The sequence below is a fragment of the Malaclemys terrapin genome, chromosome 6 (assembly GCF_027887155.1).
Source record: "Malaclemys terrapin pileata isolate rMalTer1 chromosome 6, rMalTer1.hap1, whole genome shotgun sequence".
Taxonomy (NCBI): Eukaryota; Metazoa; Chordata; order Testudines; family Emydidae; genus Malaclemys; species Malaclemys terrapin.
Window position 1 is genome coordinate 92,628,578 of NC_071510.1, and position 25,240 is coordinate 92,653,817.

Below are 25,240 nucleotides of genomic sequence, written 5' to 3' on the forward strand. Positions count from 1 at the left end.
AAAAAATTATTGGATTATAAAATCTCTATTAATCTTCATCCCCGTTCCTTTCCTGCCTCCTGGCAGAACTCCATTCCAAGTCTGAATAGCACAACTCAATGCAATCCAGTCCCTTAGCCCTTCTCCAGCTTCTGGCCCTCCACATTCCCACTCCCACAGTTCCTCCTCCCCAAACTGTTCACAGTCAGAAGCAAGTCAGTATATATTTCTGGAAGTTTAAAAATAATTTTAAACATTGCTCTGTAGATATGGGAGAACAGTTCTGTACAAGCATAGGCCAATCTGGAGATCAATTAAAACAAAAGAGGGGAAAAAAACAAGAAAATATATTGCATTCTACATTTCAAGGCCACAGATCTTTGTATAGGACATTTCTCTGCTCCAGCCTAAAATACGGACCAAAGACCAAAACAACAAAGGGCAGTTTCAGTTTCTTCTCCCTCCTTACCTGAAACAAGCAGTCTTCAACGTGCATCTGCCCTTCCCCTCAAACAGTTAAAAAAAAAAAAAAAAAAAAGGCACTTTCCTAGCAAGACAGAAAGACAGACAGACAGAGACAAACAAACAAAAACAGCTGGAGTTGTAGAGCGAGCCATTCTGGAGCTATGATGAACCAAAAGAGTTAAAGAATTTTTGTTAAAAATCAACAGGGGAAAAAAAGGGTGAGCATCATTACTATAACATTTTGTTTCCGATTTTTTTTCCCCCACAAACTTCTCAGAAAAGTTCTACCCAGAAATGAGATCTGGTATGTGACATTTCAGAAAGATTGATTTCTTTTTGAGAATGTTGCATGTGTGGGGGAAAAGTCAGGCTTCTATTACCTTAGCTGTGGAGGTGCTGCTCCACAATTCAAGAATTTACCAGCAAGATTTCTATGTTGGGAAACAAATCAAAAGATCTAAGTTAGGAAGAATAAGAGTAGATTCAGAATGTTATATTAAATCAAGGATTATCCAAAAAGCAGAAGGCCCTACTCTTAATGTTACTTAGGACTGTTTTCCATTGACTGACAGGTTTTTCATCAGTACTGGAGTATATTTTCCAAGTTATGTAGAGGGATTAGGAATCTATGTGGCTATGCAGAGATCTGTCTCAGTCTCCAATGCTAGCTTGGCTACAACAAAAAAGCCAAGAACTCCTCAAGATGCATTAATGCAAGGAAAAAATTGCTGTGCATTGTAATATTAAGTCTCTCAATCATGAAGGACAAAATGAGAAATGTGATAACCCTAAAACTCCAACTGATCTTAATTAGTCACATGTTAAATTATTTTGCATCGTTTGGAAAATGTTGTCCCATTGTGTCCAGAAATTTTTAAAATGTCTTTCAGCTGTCAGACTATCACAGCTGTTAATTATTTTATGATTTAATATTTTAGACAAAGATTTTTTTTTTGTTCTAATTGCACACTAATCCACATATTTTGTTGACAAATTAATTACCATTGGTGGTGAGACAGCTTCATTTCATAAGCCAAATTGACTATAACAGACTATAACATAAGAGGTAAGGACATAATGTTTAACTCTTGCTAGTAGTTTCCTGTCACCCTTTATATTAGTCTGCAATTACAACTTCTTCTGATGAATACACTATTATCATCTCTTTTCCTTTGCCATAAATCTTCATAATTGTAAGAACAATCAGATTAATTAATGTCAGAAGAAATTAAATCATCAGTTTCAGTGCTCAGTTGTTGAGGATGACTAAAACTCTGAATTAAATACATGTGACTTCTAAACCCAGCAGCAACTGACTGGCTTTCAGTATATAATGCTTTATCTGTATTATGCACTGTTACTGTCGCACAAATTGAAAAATCATTTCTGTTTAGTCAAACAGAAACATTTTAAAATTTCAGGGATACTGTACATTTTCAAACTGTAGAGGAATTTCATTGTTAAGTGAGTAATGTAATAACCACCTAAAATTATCTGTACTGTGATAACTATGCATCAGTGCTTTAGCGGAACAATATATTACTCTCATCTAGGTGCACACAACAACAACAACAAAAAAAAAAAAAAAAAAAAAAAAAAAGTAAATGCAACCTTAGTCTTTTTAGTGGAATGAGAACAAACTCAATGTCATTTGTAATCTCTGAGTGGGCAGACAGTAATGACAAACCCAGTTTTCCCAGGGCTTCCTCTTAACTATTTACATTTCTGCTAACTTATGAGCATTTCTTCCTTATTAACTCAAACTAGTGCTACCCAATATGCAAAATACTGCACACAATATAAAGGTAAGAATGCTAGCACATTCTGCCCTCAGATTATGAATGTGGGTTTCCCGAAGCTAGTCACTAAACCTTCCCAACTTTTGAAATACCCAACACCACACAGTCTCTCAACTGACCAAAGTCTTATGTCTTGTCATTAGGACAATTCAACCCCCTTTCTGCATCAAATTCATTACAAAAAAACAGTGGATATAGAACAATAATTTTAGGTTAGTTTAAAACTACATGTACATAAAAAAATTATTTACTCATAATTTTCATCTTCTCTTAGGGTTTTCCTCTATCAGTGCAGAGGGTTTATTGCCGAGAATAGTCTCACCCCCTGTGCTGCAAAGGCAGTTGATTCTGATTTGTGGCAGCAGCTAGCCCCAGTAACTCTGAAATGAAGTTCTCCAGATGGCCTAGTCCAGGGTCTTGAGCAATACATGACAACAAGCTATAAAACAGCCAATAAAAGAAAACATACTTATCTGGAAAAAAAAACTAGGGCTGTCAAGCGATTAAAAAAATTAATCGTGATTAATCGCACTGTTAGACAATAATAGAATACCATTTATTTAAATATTTTGGGATGTTTTCTACATTTTCAAATATATTGATTTCAATTACAACACAGAATACGAAGGGTATTGTGCTCACTTTATTTTTATTTTTGATTAAGAACATAAGAACCGCCATACTGGGTCAGACCAAACGTCCAGCTAGCCCAGCATCCAGTCTTCCGACAGTGGCCAATGCCAGGTGCCCCAGAGTGAATGAACAGAGCAGGTAATCATCAAGTGACCCATCCCATCGCTCATTCCCAGCGTCTGGCAAACAGAGGCTAGGAACACCATCCCTGCCCATTCGAGCTAATAGCCATTGATGGACCTATCCTCCATGAATTTATCTAGTTCTTTTTTGACCTCCGTTACAGTCTTGGCCCTCACAACATCCTCTGGCAAAGAGTTCCACAGGTTGACTTAGCATTGTGTGAAGAAATACTTCCTTTTGTTTGTTTTAAACCTGCTGCCTATTGATTTCATTGGGTGACCCCCTAGTTCTTGTGTTATGAGTGAATAACACTTTATTTACTTTCTCCACACCAGTCATGATTTTATAGATCGCAATCATTTCCCTCCTTAGTCGTCTCTTTTCTGAGCTGAAAAGTCCCAGTCTTTTTCATCTCTCCTCATATGGAAGCCATTCCATACCCCTAATCATTTTTGTTGCCCTTTTCTGAACCTTTTCCAATATATCTTGTTTGAGAGGGGGCGACCACATCTGCATGCAGTATTCAGGATGTGGGCATATCATGGATTTATATAGCGGTAGTATGATATTTTCTGTCTTATTATCTATCCCTTTCTTAATGATTCCCAACATTGTTAGTTTTGACTGCTATTGCACATTGAGTGGATGTTTTCAGAGAACTATCCACAATGACTCCAAGATCTCTTGAGTGGTAAACAGCTCATTTAGATCCCATCGTTGTATATGTATAGTTTGGATGATGTTTTCCAATGTGCATAACTTTGCATTTATCAACATTGAATGTCATCTGCCATTTTGTTGCCCAGTCACCCAGTTTTGAGAGACTGGGAATTAACTATCTTAAGTAGTTTTGTATCGTCTGCAAATTTTGTCTGCCCAGTCACCCAGTTTTGAGAGACTGGGAATTAACTATCTTAAGTAGTTTTGTATCATCTGCAAATTTTGTCACCTCACTGTTGACCCCTTTTTCCAGATCATTTATGAATATGTTGAATAGGACTGGTCCCAGTACAGACCCCTGTGGGACACCACTATTTACCTCTCTCCATCCTGAAAACTTACCATTTATTCCTACCCTTTGTTTCCTATCTTTTAACCAGTTACCGATCCATGAGAGGACCTTCCCTCTTATCCCATGACAGCTTACTTTGTTTAAGAGCCTTTGGTGAGGCTCTTAAGTCAAAGGCTTTCTGAAAATCTAAGTACACTATAACCACTGGATTTCTCCTTGTCCACATGCTTGTTGACCCCTTCAAAGAATTCAAGTAGCCCAGTCCTCCCAAATCAGACTGCTCCCCAAAATATCTTCTGACTCTGATGCCTGACCTCACCTGCCCTCGGGCCTGTTGAAGCTAGAGTCGTCACATTTGAGGCATCTCATACCTCAGTGATAGGGGCAGTTGGTTATCCATATTCTTCTGAGATTCCTGGACACTCCTTAGCAATAAAACAAACTCAAGTGGAAACCAGATCTCATTTACCTAATTGCATTTAAAAAAAATTAAGTCTCAAATTGTTATTCAAAATACAATGCTTTTCCCATTGGTTTCAATGGAGAGCAAGTTTACATTGGTCTTAGTTTCCCTTAGTTTCGGTCTGTTAAAGGGAAATGGCAGCCTCAATGGAACAACAATGGACATATCCACAGTTATAGCCGGCTTGGAACTATAAACAGTAGTAGTTTTTTTTTTTAAAACAAATATCTATTAAGTGTTTACCTTTAAGTGTCTGACCAAAATTCTGACCCAGTCCTCCAACAAGATCCACTAAAGTAGACCCCTTAAGCATTCACTACTGGGCACATGTGAATCTGTACTAATACATTTTGATTAAAGACTGAGGTCTGTATTATGCAAATTATATGAAACTATAGAAAAATATGTTCTGGAGAACTTTTTAAGTATTAAATAAGTCAGTTACACACGGCTTTAAAGAGCATTAGTTTATTATCTATTCTCCATGTGTTATCTCAGAAACAATCTAATTATATACAAAAATTTGGAATGTTGGATAAATGCTGATCAATAAAAACATTTCATAACTGCTGACAAGGAAATAATTCTAAAAAAAGTAGTACAGCAAATCAATCATCAAGGCTTGATTCTGTGTGTTGCTTATTGCTGTTTGTGTTCATAGAATGCTTTCAAGTATATACACACTTTTTAAACTCCAGTCCAAAAAAGGAAGTCAGAAAAATATTTACATAATAAATACGTGGGAAATTTCATTGCAAGTTGAACTGATTCTTTAATGAATTGTTATGATGAGAAAGAACATTGAGTTGATGTAAACTTTATTAATTCCACACTTGTGTTGATGAATTTGATTTTGTTTGAAAATATAGGCTAAATAACTTTGATATGGTTCTGCTCCTCCTGTATTTTGAATGGACTAATTAAACAGACCTCTCCCTTCCCACTCTCCAAAAAACATGAATGTTGATTTTTTTTTAAATCCCCTAACCATTTTCAATACATTTTTAAAAAACACCTCCAATATTTTCTTTGTAAAATCAATACAATCAATATTTTATTTCATGATTAGTTTGCTAATTTCTTGAAGACAGACTTTGGCCAAGTATTTCCACAAGAAGTACTAAACTCCTACAGTTATACCATAGCCAAACCAATGTTTTTGGTAACAGTATTTTTCTGCAATACACAACCTTACAAATTAAGTTAATTGACACAACATAGTTTAAATCTTCTGTTAACATTAAAGAAAAATGTTACAGCATTTGCAACAGTAAAACCCTCATTGAACTATTTAAACCTACTGTATAATATACACAAAGTTAAAATAAGTCCAAGATCAGTAAAGAATCAGTTCTGGTTTTTGGACTTTTCCCTCCTCAAAGTTACAGTTTATGTATCAGGTCAAGTTAAATTAGGATTTATCTGTATGTATTCCCTTTAAAAGGCAGAGTGTGATTAAAAATAGTATGATTAAAAGCAATGAAGACGTCATGTGATCATTTTGCATTGTCGATAAAAAAATATATTGAGAAATTAAAAAGTCTTAGGGGGAAAAAAGGAACGCGGAAGCCTGCCATTATATAGCTATATTTTTGTTCTTTTCTGTAAAGATTAAAGCACACAGAAAATAAGTGAATTTTATCAAAATACAGCACACTTCTGCTAATATTAAAAAAATCAATTCCTATGTAAATATTACAGAAAATCAACTAAAAATTATAATATACAAAGAGTTGTTAAAGGGTTTCAGTTAAAATTATTAGAACTATACACAGTACAAGAAGCAACAGATTAACAGTTTTGAAAGAAGTGCAATAATATTGGAGTTCACGTATTTAAAAAGTACTGCCTGTTTATTTCAGCTAGCTATGTATAATTCCTTTATGTTCCAGCTCATTTTTCCAAAAATGAAAGTGGGCTGGTGTTTTTGCTAGCTTTATTAAAAACATTTTATTACATATGGGTTGAAAAGGCAGTTTCTACCAGTTTAAAACTATGAACTTATATTTATTAATTAAAAATGAATTGCAACAAATGAATATTGCTCCAATGATGGGCTAATAATTAGCCCTGATTAAAAACAGTTATTGGTCTTCTATGGCACTTTTCCCTGGTCCATAACAACCATGTTTTAATTACCACTGCAGATTATGCAATCTCTACTCAATTACATAGGAAAAAAAGAGAAAATAAAGTTAATGTGTCAGGCAAACAAAAAGTATAATCAAATATTTTATACAGTAATAAGGAACAAAGGCAGCCTGTGGTAAATCACTATTACATTAATATAGTTAGAAACCCTTTAATGACTCTGAAGTGTCTAGTTCACATTTAATGTTTCCTGTAGGAACAGCCCTTTAAGAAATATCGTTACAAACTGGTGGGTTCCAAGTACCCCGTCCTTTTGCTCTACAGTTACCCTTAGCAATTATCCGTCACTGTTCAACAGTTTCACAAACTTGCTTTGGTTACCTAGCTCCATGCGTATTGTTTCCTTTTAGTTTAACAAGGCAATGCAAGGCCAAACAAAAATCAAGATGACTTTCCTAATCCTTCTTTCCTAACCCATTTACTGTGTGTGTGTGTGTTTTGTGGGTTTTACAGGCAACACAATCTTAAAAACTGGCCTTTTTAAAAAAATCTATAAATAAGTTTAAAATTGAGTACTTATTACAAAGAAGATAGAAGTATCACCATTTGCACAAAATCGGGGATTTCCATGGCAGAGAAAAACCTCTGGGCACATCTCCACAGTACAGCTGAAAAAAAATTGTGTATGCAAATAAAAAAAATAAACTTGAATCACACATAGCAAATGGATAGTCGATGATGATGATAAGAACAAATCCTGAAGAGCTCACAATAATGTAATTATAGTCTTCCTAAAAAGACATTATGCTTTTATTGCGTTATTCTATTGGTAGACGTACACTCCCAGACTAACCAAATGTTTCCTTCTTTCTTGATTCCAGATACTGATAGCAAATAGTTCTTCACTAGGCCTTTAAATTAACCCAACCAGCACCAACTTCCATCTACCCATTCATCTATACAATGTGCACATAGCAAAGCCAACATTTCAAATCTCTTGCCCATATCTAGAGAAGTGGTTTCAGCATAACACATTAATACCCAGTGAATAAAAATAAAGGCAGTAAACAGCTACAGGACAGACAGCCCTGCCATCTGTCCACTGGCTACAGCTGAGGCTTCTCACAGCCTTGCACAAAGTTTAGTAATGTGTATGAATTATCCAAAAATAAACCGACCGTCTGTACAAAAACAACACAGGTCTGTTCTTGGAGGAGTGATTCTTGATTGCTATAATGCTTAAAAATGTAACCAGGGTTATTCACCATATGCATTTCAAAAATGGTTTCCTGTATGTTCTATACAGTGGTTCTTCCCCATAACCACAAGTTCAATATTTCATTACTGTACAAATTTTGATCATAATTTTTTCAAGTTCCTTTCATATATAAAAATAATCAAAATACTCAGTTTCCCACAAGTCCTTTGATGAATCTTGCTGGCTTTTTCCCCCACAGTATTTATGAAGAAACCTCTCGCACAATTATGAGTTCCACTGTGTTCTGAAAAGTCTTCAGCAAGGACACCGCTTGTCCATGATCAATATTGATGAAGCTGTATCCATTAGCCTAAGAAGGAAATTATATTTTATTAATAATGTCCCCAGGATGTGTTATTTGTAACTTGAGTTTTAACAAATAGCAAGTTGTCTTTAATTTTAGCAATAAAACTCTATAGGTTTTCACATTATTAGATTGTTCATGGTGTGGTAGAAACATTCTGTATTGTACGATAGGGAAGTGAACCGATCAGCATGTTTAAGTGTTTGTGGAAGAATTTTGCTCCAAAGATTGGCGACAGGGACACATTTTCAGCTACCCCAAATGGAGGAACCAGAACTGAAAAAGCATATAAATCCCATCTCTATTTGACTTCATATGACTGCACTAGACAAAGCTAATAAATGGAACACAGGTGCCCTCTCCCACAAAGAAAAAGTGAACATAGTACTGTAACTCCTCACTTAACGTCATCCCGGTTAATGTTGTTTCATTGTTACAATTGGTCTATTAGAGAACATACTCATTTAAAGTTGGGCAATGTTTGCTTATAATGTTGTTTGGCCATGGGGGCTTAGATCCAGGGTTGGCCAGCAGCTCCCTTATCAGCTCCCCTCCACCCGACCCCAGCACCTCCCGCCCGCCAGATCAGCAGCCCTGCAGATCAGCAGCTCCGCAGTAACGCCTTAGGTGAGTGTGGTCTGCAGCAAGACTTCCATTGTGAAGAGCAAAAGCTGGGTAACTACTCATAAGCCAAGAACTGGACAGTAGTGCTCTCAATCTTTCCAGACTACTGTACCCCTTTCAAGAGTCTGATTTGTCTTGTGTACCCCCAAGTTTCACTTCACTTAAAAACTAACAATCACAGTAACTGTCACAGCACAGTTACTGAAAAATTGCTTACTTTCTCATTTTTACCATATAATTATAAAATACATTGGAATATAAACATTGTACTTACACTTCAGTGTATAGTATACAGAACACTATAAACAAATAATTGTCTATGAAATTTTAGTTTGTTCTGACTTCGCTAGTGCTTTTTATGTAGCCTGTTGTAAAACTAGGCAAATATCTAAATGAGTTGCTATACCCCCTGGAAGAGCTCTGAGCACCCCAAGGGGTACACATACTCCTGGTTGAGAACCACGGCTGTACAGGACCAATTTCAGATCTTAACCTTCCTACTGATATCCAAAGCGCATACAAAAAAACTTTATAGCCACCAGTCAGGCCTAAATTTTACATTATGACATACATTTAATGCATGTTTTCCTGAGAGAGCAATAACCTTCTGAGACCATCCTTTGTATACAGACCAGGGCTAAAGACATCCAAACACGGAGATGCTTTTGTGCTTTAGAAACACAAAGGTTGTAAAGCGTACAAAGGTGCGATTAGCAGATTTGTGTACAACCATGGATTCTCTCTTTAGCAGCTTCAGGGAAGCTTCACTAAGACACACAAATACAAAAGTTGTGTAACTGGCACTGTGGCCGTATAGGACAGGTTTTCCATTCTGCCACTCCCAGATCCTGCTTTACGATTTACATGAGAAAAATAGAATCATCATGAATAGCAAAACCTGTCATAGAGCAAAATATGGCCTAGTAATTCTGAAAAATGAAAGAACCTGTAATTACTACCTCAGCACATTCACCAGACATTTTCTCTTTGCTCTTTTTCAGAGAATGAATTCCTTCATAAAAACCAACCCACATATAGGCAGTACAACAATGGGAAAATTTAACTACTGAACTATCAAACAAATATCAGGAATAACAATCCATTCCAACAGAAGGCTACCCTCCGCACATATTCGATTTTACAAAATACACAACAGTAATTCACATATCTCCCATGTGTCTTACTAAACGGTTATGTATGTTTGCAAACAAACAAACACATACAAAACCCTACTGTATAAATAACAACTATAAAGATTTCTGCACTTATAATGGAAGAGTACTTGCACCCTTTAAGATCCAAAGCCAGTCACATTTCCCAGCACTGGTGGGAGGAACTAATTTGCAAGAACTATTTAAGCCTCACTCAAATGCAGGCAATCATTTAGCTGGAACGGCTCAATCTCAAGTCCAAGTTTGTATTCTGGGTGGCTTTATTTTATGTTAGGTAACTTATGTTGTCTATCAAAATGCTTTTACTTTCGTAAATTATTTGATTTTAGGCTGCACTGTAATTGTGATACTAATATATCTGAAAAATACTCAAACGCAGCAGAGTATAACCGGTTATCTAAGACTTCTTTTGGAAGAGATATTGATAAAACTATGTAAAGAATGTAAGTACTAAACTTGAATGTAGTCTGCCACTAGTAGCCATAAAAATGAAAGGCACTGACTGACTGAACAAACATACAAACAAGGACTATGTATATTAAACAGAATGATTACAATTACAGTACCTGAATTATTTTATCTCCAGGCTGCAACAATTTAGATGCTGGTCCTTCAGGCTGCACTCTGGTTACAAATATACCCTGTAAAAACAAATAGGGCAGAAAAAAAGAATTCTGACTGAGCCTATTTAATAGATATTGGAGCAACTTGAAGCCATTGTAACTTAAGATATTCTTTGATTTTTCCACACTAAACAGAAGAGAATGTGAAATACTGAAAAATAATAGGTTCATTGGCTTTTATTATTAAAATCTTTTCAGAGATTAAAGACAGAAGAATTGCATTAATTGGAACACTGAAGGGAAAATATTTCTCCATCTGAATTTTAAGTTAACCCCTCTGTTTAAATTGCCAGATATAATACGTGTCAAAATGTAGTACCGACACTGGATGTAAGGGCTCTAGGCTAAATCCTTTTCCCTTTAAGAGACATTGTAATTTTAAACTCCATAATTCATTATCTTGTTTATAATGCTTGACGTTTCTAACATCCTACCATTCACCCAACCTAGATTGTCCCCCACCACTAACTTTCATGTACTGTAATTTTGCCAAACTACTTTCATCCCTTTCTATCTCAATTTTCATAGCCTCCCTCCTGCACAAAACTCCAACTTTATTACAAGTCTCACCTTCCACTCTTCAGTTCCCTCACTTTTGTAAGCCAGTCTCCCTCCCCCACAACCCTACAGTAAACACAATCAATTTTAGCTTTACAAAAACACAGACTCCAAGCCCCACAGAACTTACCGTATAAGAAGCATTCACAGGCAAATAAATTATTTCTTGTGGCATTATGAGACTAATTTGTGAGGAAAATATGGGAGGAGCTGGAGCACCTTGTGTGTGACTGGGAAGGAGTTAGCTAACAGGCAAGGACTGAATATATCCAAGGATTAAATCAGTGGAGGTCAGATGGTAGGGCTAGAGCTAGGTAGTGAGCAAATGGGCATGGGTTTGAGAGAAAATAGAATGGAATCAATAAGGGAAGGAAATGAAAGGAAAAGAACACCCTACAAGAATCGGACAACAAAATGCATTTCAAACACTATCTCAAATCACTTGCTCGTATGTTTGCTTCCCTTCCCCCATCCCTTGCTTATTTTTTGTATACTTAGATTCTAAGCTCTTTGAGGTAGGGGATTCTCTAATATGCCCGTGAAGTGCTTAGCACACTTTTATTGTTTATTTTATAGCACCTAAAAAATAAACAATAGCACATTTGGATATTTTATAAATAATAATACTAATGATAATATTGTTACCGGTAGTTGAAAAAATAAAAGAAATGGTCATGGAGAGATTAATTCCATCTGCCTCTTTCCATCTGTTATATGGATGGGAAGTGACAACACTTAAGAGGGGAAAAAATACTGGAGATAACCTCTTTGTTCCAGTCAACACTATTTGGAAGGCAGTGTGGTATAGTGGATTGGAAAAGACTGAAAGCTTGAGTTCTAATGTTACCCATCACTGACTCCATACCTGTAGACAAGTCACTTAACCTTTCACCTTCAGTTTTGTCATTTAATAAATCTCTTAGTGTTTTGAAGATGAAAAGTACTATATAAATGCTGAGTATTGTTTTGCTCTATATACACTTAGTTCCAATTAAAAACCTCACAAGTATGTATGAGATACTGTTTAGTGCAACAAAGAGGTAATAGGTGCTAGGTCATTTATTATAATTTAAAGTGAAGCATGTAAAACAAACCTATTTTAAGAGTTGTTTTAAAGATAAAAGATGTTTTAAACAGGTACATATATATGAAATACTCACATCATCATCAGGTCTGAATGGGTTTCCTCTACCACCAACTCCTCCTGATATACTAAATCCTAGCTCTGGATCTTTTTCAATTCTCACTCGAATCTAACAAAGTAAAAGGAATTGCTCTGAAAGCTCAGATCCACAGAAACGGACATACTATAAAATGCTGAATCACTTGTATCATATTGTCTAATTACTATAGTTGGAATTATGACCAAACAATAAAAGACTTACATTGACAAACCGTTGAACTCCATCTCAATGTTTTTCCTCTTACCATTTTTAATATTAATACAAGGAAGTTTTGAAGATGGTAACAGACATACAATATACCCCCAAAATATCAACGATCAAAAAACAATAGTAAACTTTACTTTTGGAATGCTGATTAATATTCATACAGATGCTTTTATTTAATTAGTACTAAACAGCCTTCAAATTAACAAACACACAAAAATATTGAAGAGCCTACTCTGCAGTTCAAAAGAAATAATTGTATCTCAAATATAATTTCTGGTAACAGCATGTTAAAACATAATACATAGCCATAACAGCCAAGTTTTATGGTGTATTAGTTTAGTTAGATTACAGCACACCTCCTAAGGCTGTAAATCCAGAAATATGGAGATATAACCCAAATGATTTAAACACGCTAATCTGCACACCTGGCAAATAGGCATTATCTCATTTACATAAGCTTACTCCCCTCTTTTCCTGGCTTACGCCAACTGAACTCCCCCATTCTGGCTTTCCCTCAGTTTCCCACACCTACTCCTCTCTCTCGCTGGCTCCCCTCATTCCTACATAATCCTGTTTTCCCAGGTCTCCACAATGTACACGAGGCACAGCATCTGTGGACAAAGCTTGGTCCCCAATCCACTATGGTCATAAAAATATGATTAGAAAAATAGCTGCCAATGTACCACCATTCTATCCAAAATACTGCCTTGTGCTCTTGCCATACCTTAATGGTGTGGGCAGGCTGGGCCTATGATCTAGATAGGTGCTCTATGGGTCAAGTCTCAGAGGACTCCTAGGAATCTCTCTGAATTAGTGTCCTAGAGCAGTCCTCCAAGACACTACCTACAGCAACATAATATACTCCTCCACACAACTTTCTCCCAATATTGCTCTCCCAATAACAGCAGAAGATAGGAGCAGGTAATTGGAAAGAGGCTCCAGAAATCAGGAGCTTTCCAGCCTATCAGGGAAACTTAGATCTGAACTATGGTCTAGCAACTGATTTTCCTAGGGTACAGCTAGAGTAAGGAGCTGCCTACTGAGGTACAATAATGCCTACAGTTTCACCTAGTTTCTCTTCTATTATATACTGCAATGACCAGGGCAGACAGCACTTCCCCTAATATGTGGTGCTGTATCTTTATTTTAGTGTTAAATTGTTTTGTTTTGATGTTATGTTATTGTCTTTGTTCAAGGGGGAAGGATGGAGGGACTAGAAGGAAGTTAAGTCCTGCCTGTGTGTGCTGGAGTTATTACTTGCTGGGTTCCAATAAATCCTTTGATTTCTATAAAAGTGAGAATTACAACTATTGGCAGTCCTGCAGTTTTTTTCTGGATGCTTTTTCCAGTTGCAGAGCCAAACCTTCTCTTCTTCAGGGACAGGCATAATTCTTTTTTTTTTTTTTTCTGGCATCTTGTGCCTGTCATGTTTGCTTCCAACTGATCTGTTCCTCCATCTTTTGGAATGCTGCCTTCAGGTCACTAATAAATGACACTGCTACCTGTGTAGGTGCAAAGGGCCTTGCAGGTTCTTGCTGCCTGAATGTCACTTCACAAGGAAGCAAGTGTTTACGGAGTTAAAAAATAATCTCATAGGGAGAGTAATGCATAGCTGCCTGGTGTTATACGCAAAGATGACAAAAGGTACTCTTGGGGGCATTCTGCACCAAAAAATAAAAAATTCTGTGCCAAAAATATAAAAATTCTTCATAATTTTACATTTTATTTGTAAAAATAACACCAGTTTCATTATTTTGGTAATTAAGTTCAAAATACCTGTCAGCAAGTATGTCTATAACAATACAGACAACAAAAAAGATTCAGGAAATGTTTTTTTGACAAACAGATTCCTTACTAGGCTTATTAATACAGAACTTTGTGTTATAATTCAGAACCGTATTTCCCATGCTGCTCAGAAGCAGTGCAACGGCTTGGGGGACTCAGGGATAACAGAGGAGCTGAGGGAGAGGGAAGTAATTGCTGGGACTGAACCTGGAGGGGTTGTTGGGTGTGGGTGGCAGAAGTATGCATCAGGTTGGTTGGTTGTTTTTTTGGGGGGGGAAGAGGAGGGAGGGGAGGAATTGGTCAGCAAACCCTGGCTGACCCCTAGCATCTCCCATTCAGTCAGGCACATCTGTCCCTGTCCCCATGTGTTCCTGCACCCGTTCTTCCCCATCCTCATATGGCCCTACACCCTCAGTCAATGTCACCCCAATAGCTCCTATGCCCCCACCCCAGCCCGTCCACTGCTAGTAGTCCTTCTGTACCCCAGTCTGTGTTACCCCCCCAGCTGCCCCACGTGCTCCGCTCTGTCTGTCCCCCTCATATCCTGTGCCTCCTCACCTGGCCCTGCAGGCAGGGCACTGTGAGAAAGGCAGCCTCTGCCCCCCTCCCTCTCTACAGCCAGCTGCTCTGGCCGATGAGCCAGCTGCCCTCTTTTCTGGCACCACATCAGCCCCTGGTGGGCGAAACATGTAACTGCAGCGTGACCCCTCTTCTTGTTTCCTTTCACATCCCTGTCAGAATAAATTATTGTGTTTGTGTGTGTGTAAATCTACAGGGGACATTAATTCTGTGCTTGCACAGAATCTCCCCAGGAGTAAAAAGGTGTCTTTTATCTTAGTCTTGTTGTTCTTCACTGACTACGAGTCTAAGCATGGAACCAAGGGTGCGGTTTATTCGCTCCACTCTCCTATTACTCGTGGTGTGGACAATACTGGTCCTCACCTTGGTTATCTGGAGTTGCTGGCAAAACTTATGTAATAACCATGACTCAAATTCTTTTCCAGATCACTGAAAATGAAGCTTGGTGGGCCAAACTGCAACACTACTTATTTCATCCATTCATTGATTAACTGTATCAATCCTTTTATCCTTCAGTAGTTGTGCCATCACACACATATCTACTTGCAGCTGGTGTTTCTGGTAATAGGCCTTTCAAGTAAATCTGTATGAATTATTAGATTGAGGCCTTTCCCCTATAGGAGTTTTGCGTCCACTTGCTGGTACTTTCCTTTCTTTACAGGTAAGACAGGAAAGTACCCACTTTTTAACTTCTGCAGCCATGTCCAGCCAAAAAACCTGTCATATACCTTGCTCAGTGTCTTTTCATATCACAGGTGTCTGCTGCTTCACCATCAAGACACTCCAGTACTGTTCTCTGTAAACTTGCTGGCCATACAATCCTTATACCAGCAAGTTGGTAGCCAGATCAATAGATAATCATTCCTGAACTGTGTTTAACCTCCCCAGTCTGAGGTTATATCCTTTGATATATATGTTGGTGCACCAAAAGTAATTCAGGGGCCTTAGACTGTTCTTGCCAGATGTCCTCACTAGAATCTACTTTCACTGCCCTCACCTAGCTGAGTGCATCCACAACCATATTTTGCTTTCAAAGGTTTATGGTAAACCATGAATATATATTTGGACAGTTTGAGATACCATCTCCACAAGTGTCCTTCTGGGTTGTGCTTTGTAAGGAACTACTCCATAGCACTACGGTCAGTATACACCATGAATTCCATACTTAGTAAATATGGACAATAGGCCTTGAAGGCCTCCACAATAGCCAGACACTTCTGTTCTGTAGCCAAAAAAAAACTTGGTTTTCTTCTCATTTAATTGGCAACGTCCAAAAGCCACATCTCTGTGCTTACTGAGCTAATGAATTTATTCAAGAGCAAATCTGACAGCAATCTTTGAGGCATCACAGGTTCATGAGTGAGTATTATAGTTGTGCAGTTGTGATCACTCAAGAAAACTGAATTAACAGCCCTTGTTTCCAAAGAAAGGCCCCAGTGGAAAGATGCTCTCCATGATTGGTCCAGTTGCTGGCTCTGGAACTTACTTCCCTACCTTGGTCTGTCAGATTTTATTAGTTTTCTGGGCTTGCTGCAAAAGTCACCTTTTTTCTACTATAGACGTTTTGCACTATTAAATGTGTTGATTATTTTACCATCTGGGTGAGTATTACTAGTCTAGATGGTCTTGAAAATTAGTAGTAATTAAAAACTCAAAATACCTATTTTTGTATATTTTAATTATTGTATAAGCATGAAGGGCCATGGATAATCAGTTAGCTGAAGGGAGTTGTAATTCAAGTTTCTGCAGAAATACTCTAACTAAAATCCTCACTAACTTCTGATAAAGGTTAGTAACAGGTTTATTTCTCTGTATAACATCCACATCACAAGAAAGGGAACAAAACAGATTAAAATCAAACTGAAGGTCTGATTTCAGGCAACCATTTTTCTTTTAAGAGTGGGATGACAGAACTCCAGTGAGCTACAGCTCTTTCTTGCTGGAGTTAAATTCCTAAACTGTTTCTGTTATCACCCATTTAGTAATAATAGTAATAGCAAATAAAATAATACCACCTTGCACTTATGGCTACCAAAAAGTGCAAATCATATATTCAAACACTTATTAAAAACCTTACCTCTTGACTTGAATTAATATAATTTTTATCCTTACCTCTTGCTTTGCCATCTCATTGACTTGTTTGGGAGAACACTGAGGCTGAGTATAGGGAGGTTGATGCGCAACTTTCAGCATCAGATAATCAATTAATTGCTCTCTAGAGGGATGTCTTGCCACAGATGCTTGGGGAGGTGGATGATGGGCTTGACTATAGTTTGTCTGAGGCCTGTGAGGCTGGCACATCTGCCCATTTGTCAAAGGTATCTGAATAAAACATGAATCGTCTTTAAATCATAACATTTTATAACAATCCTGAATTTTTATACAATTATTTCAACATTTCTTGACTGGTCATTGCATTTTTATGAGCATTACTAAACCTCAGTTTTAAACTACGTGCCACTAAATTATATTTTCATTATAATTATCAGTATTAACTTATGAAGACAAGCATGAAAAGCTAAGCTAACTTTGCACTCTTATCAGCTAAAACAGAGTAGGCCGCTTCCTGTTCCTTTTTAACACTTGTTTCCCTGTAATTCATCTCAACCGTGTTTTTTGGTCATACTTCTAACAGTATCACATTTGGTTTACATTGTTAAATTATATAGTATTTTATTTTTTATTCATATAACTTGTCTATCAATTCTAGTTCTGAACTATTAATAGACAAGTGTAATAATATTACAAAGGTGTGAATGCTATGTCAAAATGTCTATTCAGTAAACTCTAATTATGCTACTGTTGGATGTGTTTTCTCCTACCACTTAATATGGAAGACCTCTTCCACTAAAGACTTTACAACTACAGACCTTATAGAATCTTAATTTTAAAACTACGGTGAGAATCTTTCCAGTATATGTTGCTCTCTGGTTTGACTTGATCTGTTGATTTGATCTGGCAGACACTATGGCGTTAATGCCACAGGAATATGTTTAAATATTTAATTAACTAAAGTTGCTGCTCTGCACAACAAAACTTAATTTGTACTGGAGCACAATGTCCATGGACAAGAATACCTCCTCCCCCCCCCCCAAAACACCTACTAAATTTACTCGGTACCCTAATACGGTGATATCTCCTGTCACTCATTCTGTAAAATCCCCCATTCCAAAACCACCATCATCTTCCATTTATATCACCACTGCTATGCTGAATTAATCTGTCAAGATATACCATACTAGTATGTCCAAATACTAATAAAGTTTTACTCTCTCTAAACCATAAATAACTGAAATAAGTAGGTAAGAAAATTCCATCTTCTATTTATGCTGTGTCAGTTGTCTTCTGTATCTCAGACCCTGTTCTGAGTAAGTGAGGTTCTACCTTGTAAAGTGATTCTCAAAAATGGCAATGAGGGGTTTAATATGTATTATTTCATTTATTTACATATCAGATTGGTCTGGTTTACAAGTAAAAAAGATGTTTTTTCCAACTGCCATTTACAAAAAATAAAACAATTGAGAAAAAAAGTTAGATTCTTTCCTTCTTCTGCAATCACACCAATAATAAAAGTTTATACAAGCCAAAATCTGCCCAGGTACAATTGTGCAACCTCACTGCCTTCAGTGGGTTTGCACAAATGTAGTTGAGTGGAAGTTAATAAACTATTGATGATGCACACGAAAGTATAGGTTCCAGCTCGCTTCCTTTTAGCTGTATTGGCTCCTGAAGTCCTAACAAGAGTAGAAAGTTATTTTTGTCCATATTAAGTAGATGCAACTCTGAAACACAAGGAACAATGTATTGCATAAGGTGGTGCTAGTGTTACCGTGAAGGAAGTGGGAGTTGTCTGTAATATTTTATGACTGTGTCTCCTTGTTTGTTACTGTGATGTATACTGTATGTATACAAGGGGTTAATTCAAGATGGGTTAGTTACAATAGGCAAAAAAGGAGACAATGACCTGTTAACAGCTGCTCTGCCAGCAACTGACACAATGCAACACAATCCCTTTGAGGGCTCTGTCTGATTCCCTGGTGAGCTGCCAAAACCGGTTTAACCAGATTCAAGAGATACAAGAGAAACAAAGGACATGGCTGGTCCTAAAAAGGCAATACTTTACTTGAAGGGTGCAGGAAAAGAGGGGGTAAAATGAGGTTCTGAGCGAAGGTGAACTGAGACTCCAAAGGCTGAGGTGTCTGCAATATGATAGACCTACCTAAGACCATAAGTGAGACAGATACGCAAGTAGACCTTTGATTATGTTACAAACCCTTTTTTCTGTTTTGTTCCTACTTTAAGATTAAACAATACTTGGTTTTGAAAAGGCTGTTTGGGTTGCTTTGTTATCCACTTTGGAAAGGAAGACTTGCTGGTGCCAATCTCAGTTGGACCTGCGGAAATATCACAATTGGCACACACAGTGCTGTAGCAGGGGACCTGGTCTAAAAGTGAAAGACTCACATGATTCCACCCCAGGACAGGTTAAGGTAAGAGGCCTAATACCTGAAGGGTCCACTAATCAGACTCCTGGGAGTTACAGAATGAAGGTGCAGCTAGACCTATAACAGTGACTGTTACATAATAATTTTTCAAAGTAAAACCATATCTTAAGGCAGTAAACCGTTTCTCAGACTGTAACTAAAGAGATAATTACAAGGTTAACATCTGGGAAACAAATAAAATATTCTATTATTTTGTAATTTCTAACTACTTGATGTAATTTTTTGTCTGTATAATTTAAGATAAGTAGAAGGTTGGTGTTTTTTTTTTAACACAACTGTATGTTTTGTGAGGAATAGCTCAGTGGTTTGAGCATTGCCCTGCTAAACCCAGGGTTGTAAGTTCAATCCTTGAGGGGGCCACTTAAGGGTCTGGGGCAAAATCAGTACTTGGTCCTGCTAGTGAAGGCAGGGGGCTGGCCTTGACGACCTTTCGGGGTCCCTTCCAGTTCTATGAGACAAATCAAATATATGGAGATATACCTATCTATCTTTCAGAAATATTCTTAACCAAATTCCATACTACACAAAATGAACATTTGTTTGGTGATCAAATACATTGGAAGTCACAGCAGTTCTAGGATGAGATTTTCACCCCTATTCTGGCCCCTTTATACTGCATAAAAGGGATGGAGTAGAATAAAGGAGCCATACAAGTCCCATATCTAGTTGGAGAAGGATTTCCCCCATAAAGCTGCCCACAAAAGGACTCCTTCACAAGCTCTGGCTTAGGGAGTGGTGCTGGAGGTAAGGCGTAGGGGCATGTCAGAGTCAGGGCCACACTGAGGCAATTCTGGGCAGTGCTACTACCCATAGGACAGCCCAGGAAGCTGTTATAACTTCGGCTCTCTGGGGCTCTTTAAGATGTGCTGGAAATGTCTCAAGCTCCCAGAGTAACCCAGAAAAAGAAGGGTGCAAAGGTGGCTTAAAGCTCCCTTAATCCTTCATCCCCAGCCGCAAATTCTGTACTGTGCCTCAGAGGAATACAGAATTTCACTCTCCAGTGTCTGCAGTTTACTAGTCCAATTTTATCATGATATGTAAATAAATGCTGACTTTTTTTTTTTTTTTAAAGTTTATTCTGCTTTGTTTACTGTTCTAAAATTGTCTGCCACATGCAGGATTCTGCATGCAAAATGCAGGCCCCCTGTTATTGGGAAACCTATTAAAAACCTTCCCCATTAACTTTCCATGACCAGAAGAAAATAAAACAAAAAAATCACGCAGTTGTTCCAATGAGATGATTTCTTATTTCAAGAATGATCTTGAAGTAGTGGTAGTGGTGGTTGGAGACACTCTTCTGAGGTGGACGGAGGCGCCCATCTGTCGCCCTGACAATTCATCTCAAGAGGTATGCTGCCTGCCGGGGACCTGTATCCGAGACGTTACGGAAGCATTGTCGAGGATTATCCAGCCCTCTGACTACTACCCCATGCTACTCATCCATGTGGGCACAAATGATACTGCGAGGTGTGACACTGAGTGGATCAAGAGTGACTACAGGGCTCTGGGAGTACAGGTGAAGGAGTTTGGAGTGCAGGTGGTATTCTCTTCCATCCTTCCTGTCAATGGTAGGGGCCCGGGCAGAGACAGGTGCATCGTGGAGGTGAATGCCTGGCTGCGAAGATGGTGTCGCTAGGAGGGCTTTGGCTTCCTCGACCACGGGATGCTATTACAGGAAGGACTGCTAGGCAGAGATGGCGTTCACCTTTCAAGGAGGGGAAAGACCCTATTTGAACACAGACTGGCTAACCTAGTGAGGAGGGCTTTAAACTAGGTTCGATGGGGACAGGTGAGCAAAGCCCACAGGTAAGTGGAGAACATGGAGACCTGGGAAATGGGTCGGAAATAGGAGGGAGCGTGGGCTATAATGGCAGAGAGAAAGGAGGCAAGATCAAATCAGGATCTTAGATGCCTATATACAAATGCGAGAAGTATGGGTAATAAGCAGGAAGAACTGGAAGTGCTAATAAATAAGTACAACTATGACATTGTTGGCATCACCGCAACTTGGTGGGATAATACACATGATTGGAATGTTGGTGTGGATGGGTACACCTTGCTCAGGAAGGATAGACAGGGGAAAAAGGGAGGAGGTGTTGCCTTGTATATTAAAAATGTACACACTTGGACTGAGGAGGAGATGGACATAGGAGACGGAAGTGTTGAGTCTCTCTCGGTTAGGCTAAATGGGGTTAAAAAGCAAGGGTGATGTCATGCTAGGGGTCTACTACAGTCCACCTAGCCAGGTGGAAGAGGTGGATGAGGCGTTTTTTTAAACAACAAACAAAATCATCGAAAGCCCAAGATCTGGTGGTGATGGGGGACTTCAACTATCCAGATATATGTTGGGAAAATAACAGCGGGGCACAGACTATCCAATAAGTTCTTGGACTGCACTGCAGACAACTTTTTATTTCAGAAGGTTGAAAAAGCTACTGGGGGGAGACTGTTCTAGATTTGATTTTTAACAAATAGGGAGAAACTCATTGAGAATTTGAAAATGGAAGATAGCTTGGGTGAAAGTGATCATGAAATCATAGAGTTCACAATTCTAAGGAAGGGTAGAAGGGAGTACAGCAAAATAGAGACAATGGATTTCAGGAAGGCGGATTTTGGTAAGCTCAGAGAGCTGATAGGTAAGGTCCCATGGGAATCAAGACTGAGGGGAGCTGGCAGTTTTTCAAAGGGACACTATTAAGGGCCCAAAAGCAAGCTATTCCGCTGGGTAGGAAAAACAGAAAATGTGGCAAAAGACCACCTTGGCTTAACCACAAGATCTTGCATGATCTAAAAAATAAAAAGGAGTCATATAAAAAATGGAAACTAGGACAAATTACAAAGGATGAATATAGGCAAACAGCACAGGAATGCAGGGGCAAGATTAGAAAGGCAAAGGCACAAAATGAGCTCAAACTAGCTATGGGAATAAAGGGAAACAAGATGACTTTTTATCAATACATTAGAAGCAAGAGGAAGACCAAAGACAGGGTAGGCCCACTGCTCAGTGAGGAGGGAGAAACAGTAACAGGAAACTTGGAAATGGCAGAGATGCTTAATGACTTCTTTGTTTCGGTCTTCACCGAGAAGTCTGAAGGAATGCCTAACATAGAGAATGCTAATGGGAAGGGGGCAGGTTTAGAAGAGAAAATAAAAAAAGACCAAGTTAAAAATCTCTTAGAAAAATTAGATGCCAGCAAGTCACCAGGTCTGATGAAATGCATCCTAGAATACTCAAGGAGAATACTAACAGAGAAGGTATCTGTGCCTCTAGCTATTATCTTTGGAAAATCATGGGAGACAGGAGAGATTCCAGAAGACTGGAAAAGCGCAAACATAGTGCACATCTACAAAAAGGGAAATAAAAAGAACCCAGGAAACTACAGACCAGTTACTTTAACTTCCATGCCAGGGAAGATAATGTAGCAAGTAATTAAGGAAATCATCTGCAAACACTTGGAAGGTGGTAAGGTGATAGGGAATAGCCAGCATGGATTTGTAAAGAACAAATCATGTCAAACTAATCTGATAGCTTTCTTTGATAGGATAACGAATCTTGTGGATAAGGGAGAAGCAGTGGATGTGGCATACCTAGACTTTAATAAGGGATTTGATACGGTCTCGCATGATATTCTTATCGATAAACTAGGCAAATACAATTTAGATGGGGCTACTATAAGGTGGGTGCATAACTGGCTGGATAACCGTACTCAGAGAGTAGTTATTAATGGTTCCCAATCCTGCTGGAAAGGTATAACAAGTGGGGTTCCGCAGGGGTCTGTTTTGGGACCGGCTCTGTTCAATATCTTCATCAACGACTTAGATATTGGCATAGAAAGTACGCTTATTAAGTTTGCAGATGATACCAAACTGGGAGGGATTGCAACTGCTTTGGAGGATAGGGTCAAAATTCAAAACGATCTGGACAAATTGGAGAAATGGTCTGAGGTAAACAGGATGAAGTTTAATAAAGACAAATGCAAAGTGCTCCACTTAGGAAGGAATAATCAGTTTTACACATATGGAATGGGAAGAGACTGTCTAGGAAGGAGTATGGCAGAAAGGGATCTAGGGGTTATAGTGGACTACAAGCTAAATATAGCTTGTAGTCCACTATATGCTACAAGCTAAATACAGTGTGATGCTGTTGCAAAAAAAGCAAACATAATTCTGGGATGCATTAACAGGTGTGTTGTGAGCAAGACACGAGAAGTCATTCTTCTGCTCTACTCTGCGCTGGTTAGGCCTCAACTGGAGTATTGTGTCCAGTTCTGGGCACCACATTTCAATAAAGATGTGGAGAAATTGGAGAGAGTCCAGAGAAGAGCAACAAGAATGATTAAAGGTCTAGAGAACATGACCTATGAAGGAAGGTTGAAAGAATTGGGTTTGATTAGTTTGGAAAAGAGAAGACTGAGAGGAGACATGATAGCAGTTTTCAGGTATCTAAAAGGGTGTCACAAGGAAGTGGGAGAAAACTTGTTCATCTTAGCCTCTAAGGATAGAACAAGAAGCAATGGGCTTAAACTGCAGCAAGAGAGGTGTAGGTTGGACATTAGGAAAAAGTTCCTAACTGTCAGGGTGGTTAAACATTGGAATAAACTGCCTAGGGAGATTGTGGAATCTCCATCTCTGGAGATATTTAAGAGTAGGTTAGATAAATGTCTATCAGGGATGGTCTAGACAGTATTTGGTCCTGCCATGAGGGGAGGGGACTGGACTCTATGACCTCTCGAGATCCATTCCAGTCCTAGAGTCTATGAATCTATCTTTTAAGGCCATATGATTGATCATTTCACCATAAATAAGTGGGTGAAAATCAAATAATGTTTTAGATTTAAAAACAAATTACCAATTCTAAGTGCCACCATATTTCAAATATACATTTTTGCGAAGGATAACTTATCCAAATATGGTAACATATTACTCATTACCTGTGCAGCTACTTTCTTCATGCTGTCTGGAGGAACATCTTTGAGATTAAGTGTGCCAGATGAGTAGTTCTGCTGTCCTGAAATGAATACATCCTCTTGGCATGGCTCTCCTGGGGTGGATGTCTGGGGATGCTTTAAAGAGGGTAGAAATAACTAAGCAAATATTTCTTCAAATTATCAAAATGACTCAATATTTCTTAAAGTATTAGAATAAATTGCTCAATTTTTACATTTATTTTTGCTTGTAAGGATGCTAATCATATCATCTGAGTTTGCATGGACAACTTAATCCTATTAATCAAGTCAGAGATCCATAAAATTTAACCCCAACTTTCAAAAAAGAAATTACAACTGTTGAAGGTCTTAAAGCCACGTAACACAGATGGGTCACAAGAAAGGTGAACAAATGTCCATGGCTGCTATGCATGGACTTACAGGATTAATACAAGTTTCTTGTGGACTTAATTCTTCTAGATTTAAACACCAGATCTTCATTCAGGTTGTTCAATGCTGAAGCTACCTTCATCTTTCTTGCCAACCTACATATCAACTTAATTTGCTTGATTGCCTCTAGACATCTTTAAATAAGGCTTACTTTACCAAATATTGAAAATAAACAGATAAACTCCAACTCAGGTCTCTTTAGACCTGGATCAAATTCAGAAACAAAGGATCATCAGCTCAAGTTCTGGTTACGGAGGAGGGCAAAACAGAAAATAATCTTAGCTCTTTACAGCCATCCGCATGTGGAAGCCAATTAGAAAAATTTGTTTTGTAAGTTGTAACGCCCTGCAAAGAAGGTTGAGCATATGAACTCAAGGCAATTTAAATGTTTGGGTTCAGTGCCCAGGAACTCATAGCACAAGTTTAAACTATTTTTATAACTATGAAAGTGGTTTCATGTATAAAAGGACAAAACTCTAATTATTGATTTAAAGACATATT

General features: G+C 38.1%; 1 protein-coding gene across 5 annotated transcripts in view; it reads right to left on the reverse strand.

Moving 5' to 3' along the window:
* Positions 1-4,926: 4,926 nt before the first annotated feature.
* The window catches only part of ERBIN (erbb2 interacting protein), a 243,832-nt gene continuing 223,518 nt past the window's right edge, over positions 4,927-25,240 (reverse strand). For all 5 annotated transcript variants that reach the window (XM_054031406.1, XM_054031409.1, XM_054031405.1 and 2 more), the window contains 5 exons: positions 24,296-24,427; positions 16,972-17,181; positions 12,265-12,357; positions 10,490-10,564; positions 4,927-8,133 (listed from right to left, as the gene is read on the reverse strand). In XM_054031406.1, coding sequence (XP_053887381.1) covers positions 8,026-8,133; positions 10,490-10,564; positions 12,265-12,357; positions 16,972-17,181; positions 24,296-24,427 — 618 coding nt within the window. In that variant the 3' untranslated portion in view covers positions 4,927-8,025. The remainder of the gene's footprint in view (positions 8,134-10,489; positions 10,565-12,264; positions 12,358-16,971; positions 17,182-24,295; positions 24,428-25,240) is intronic.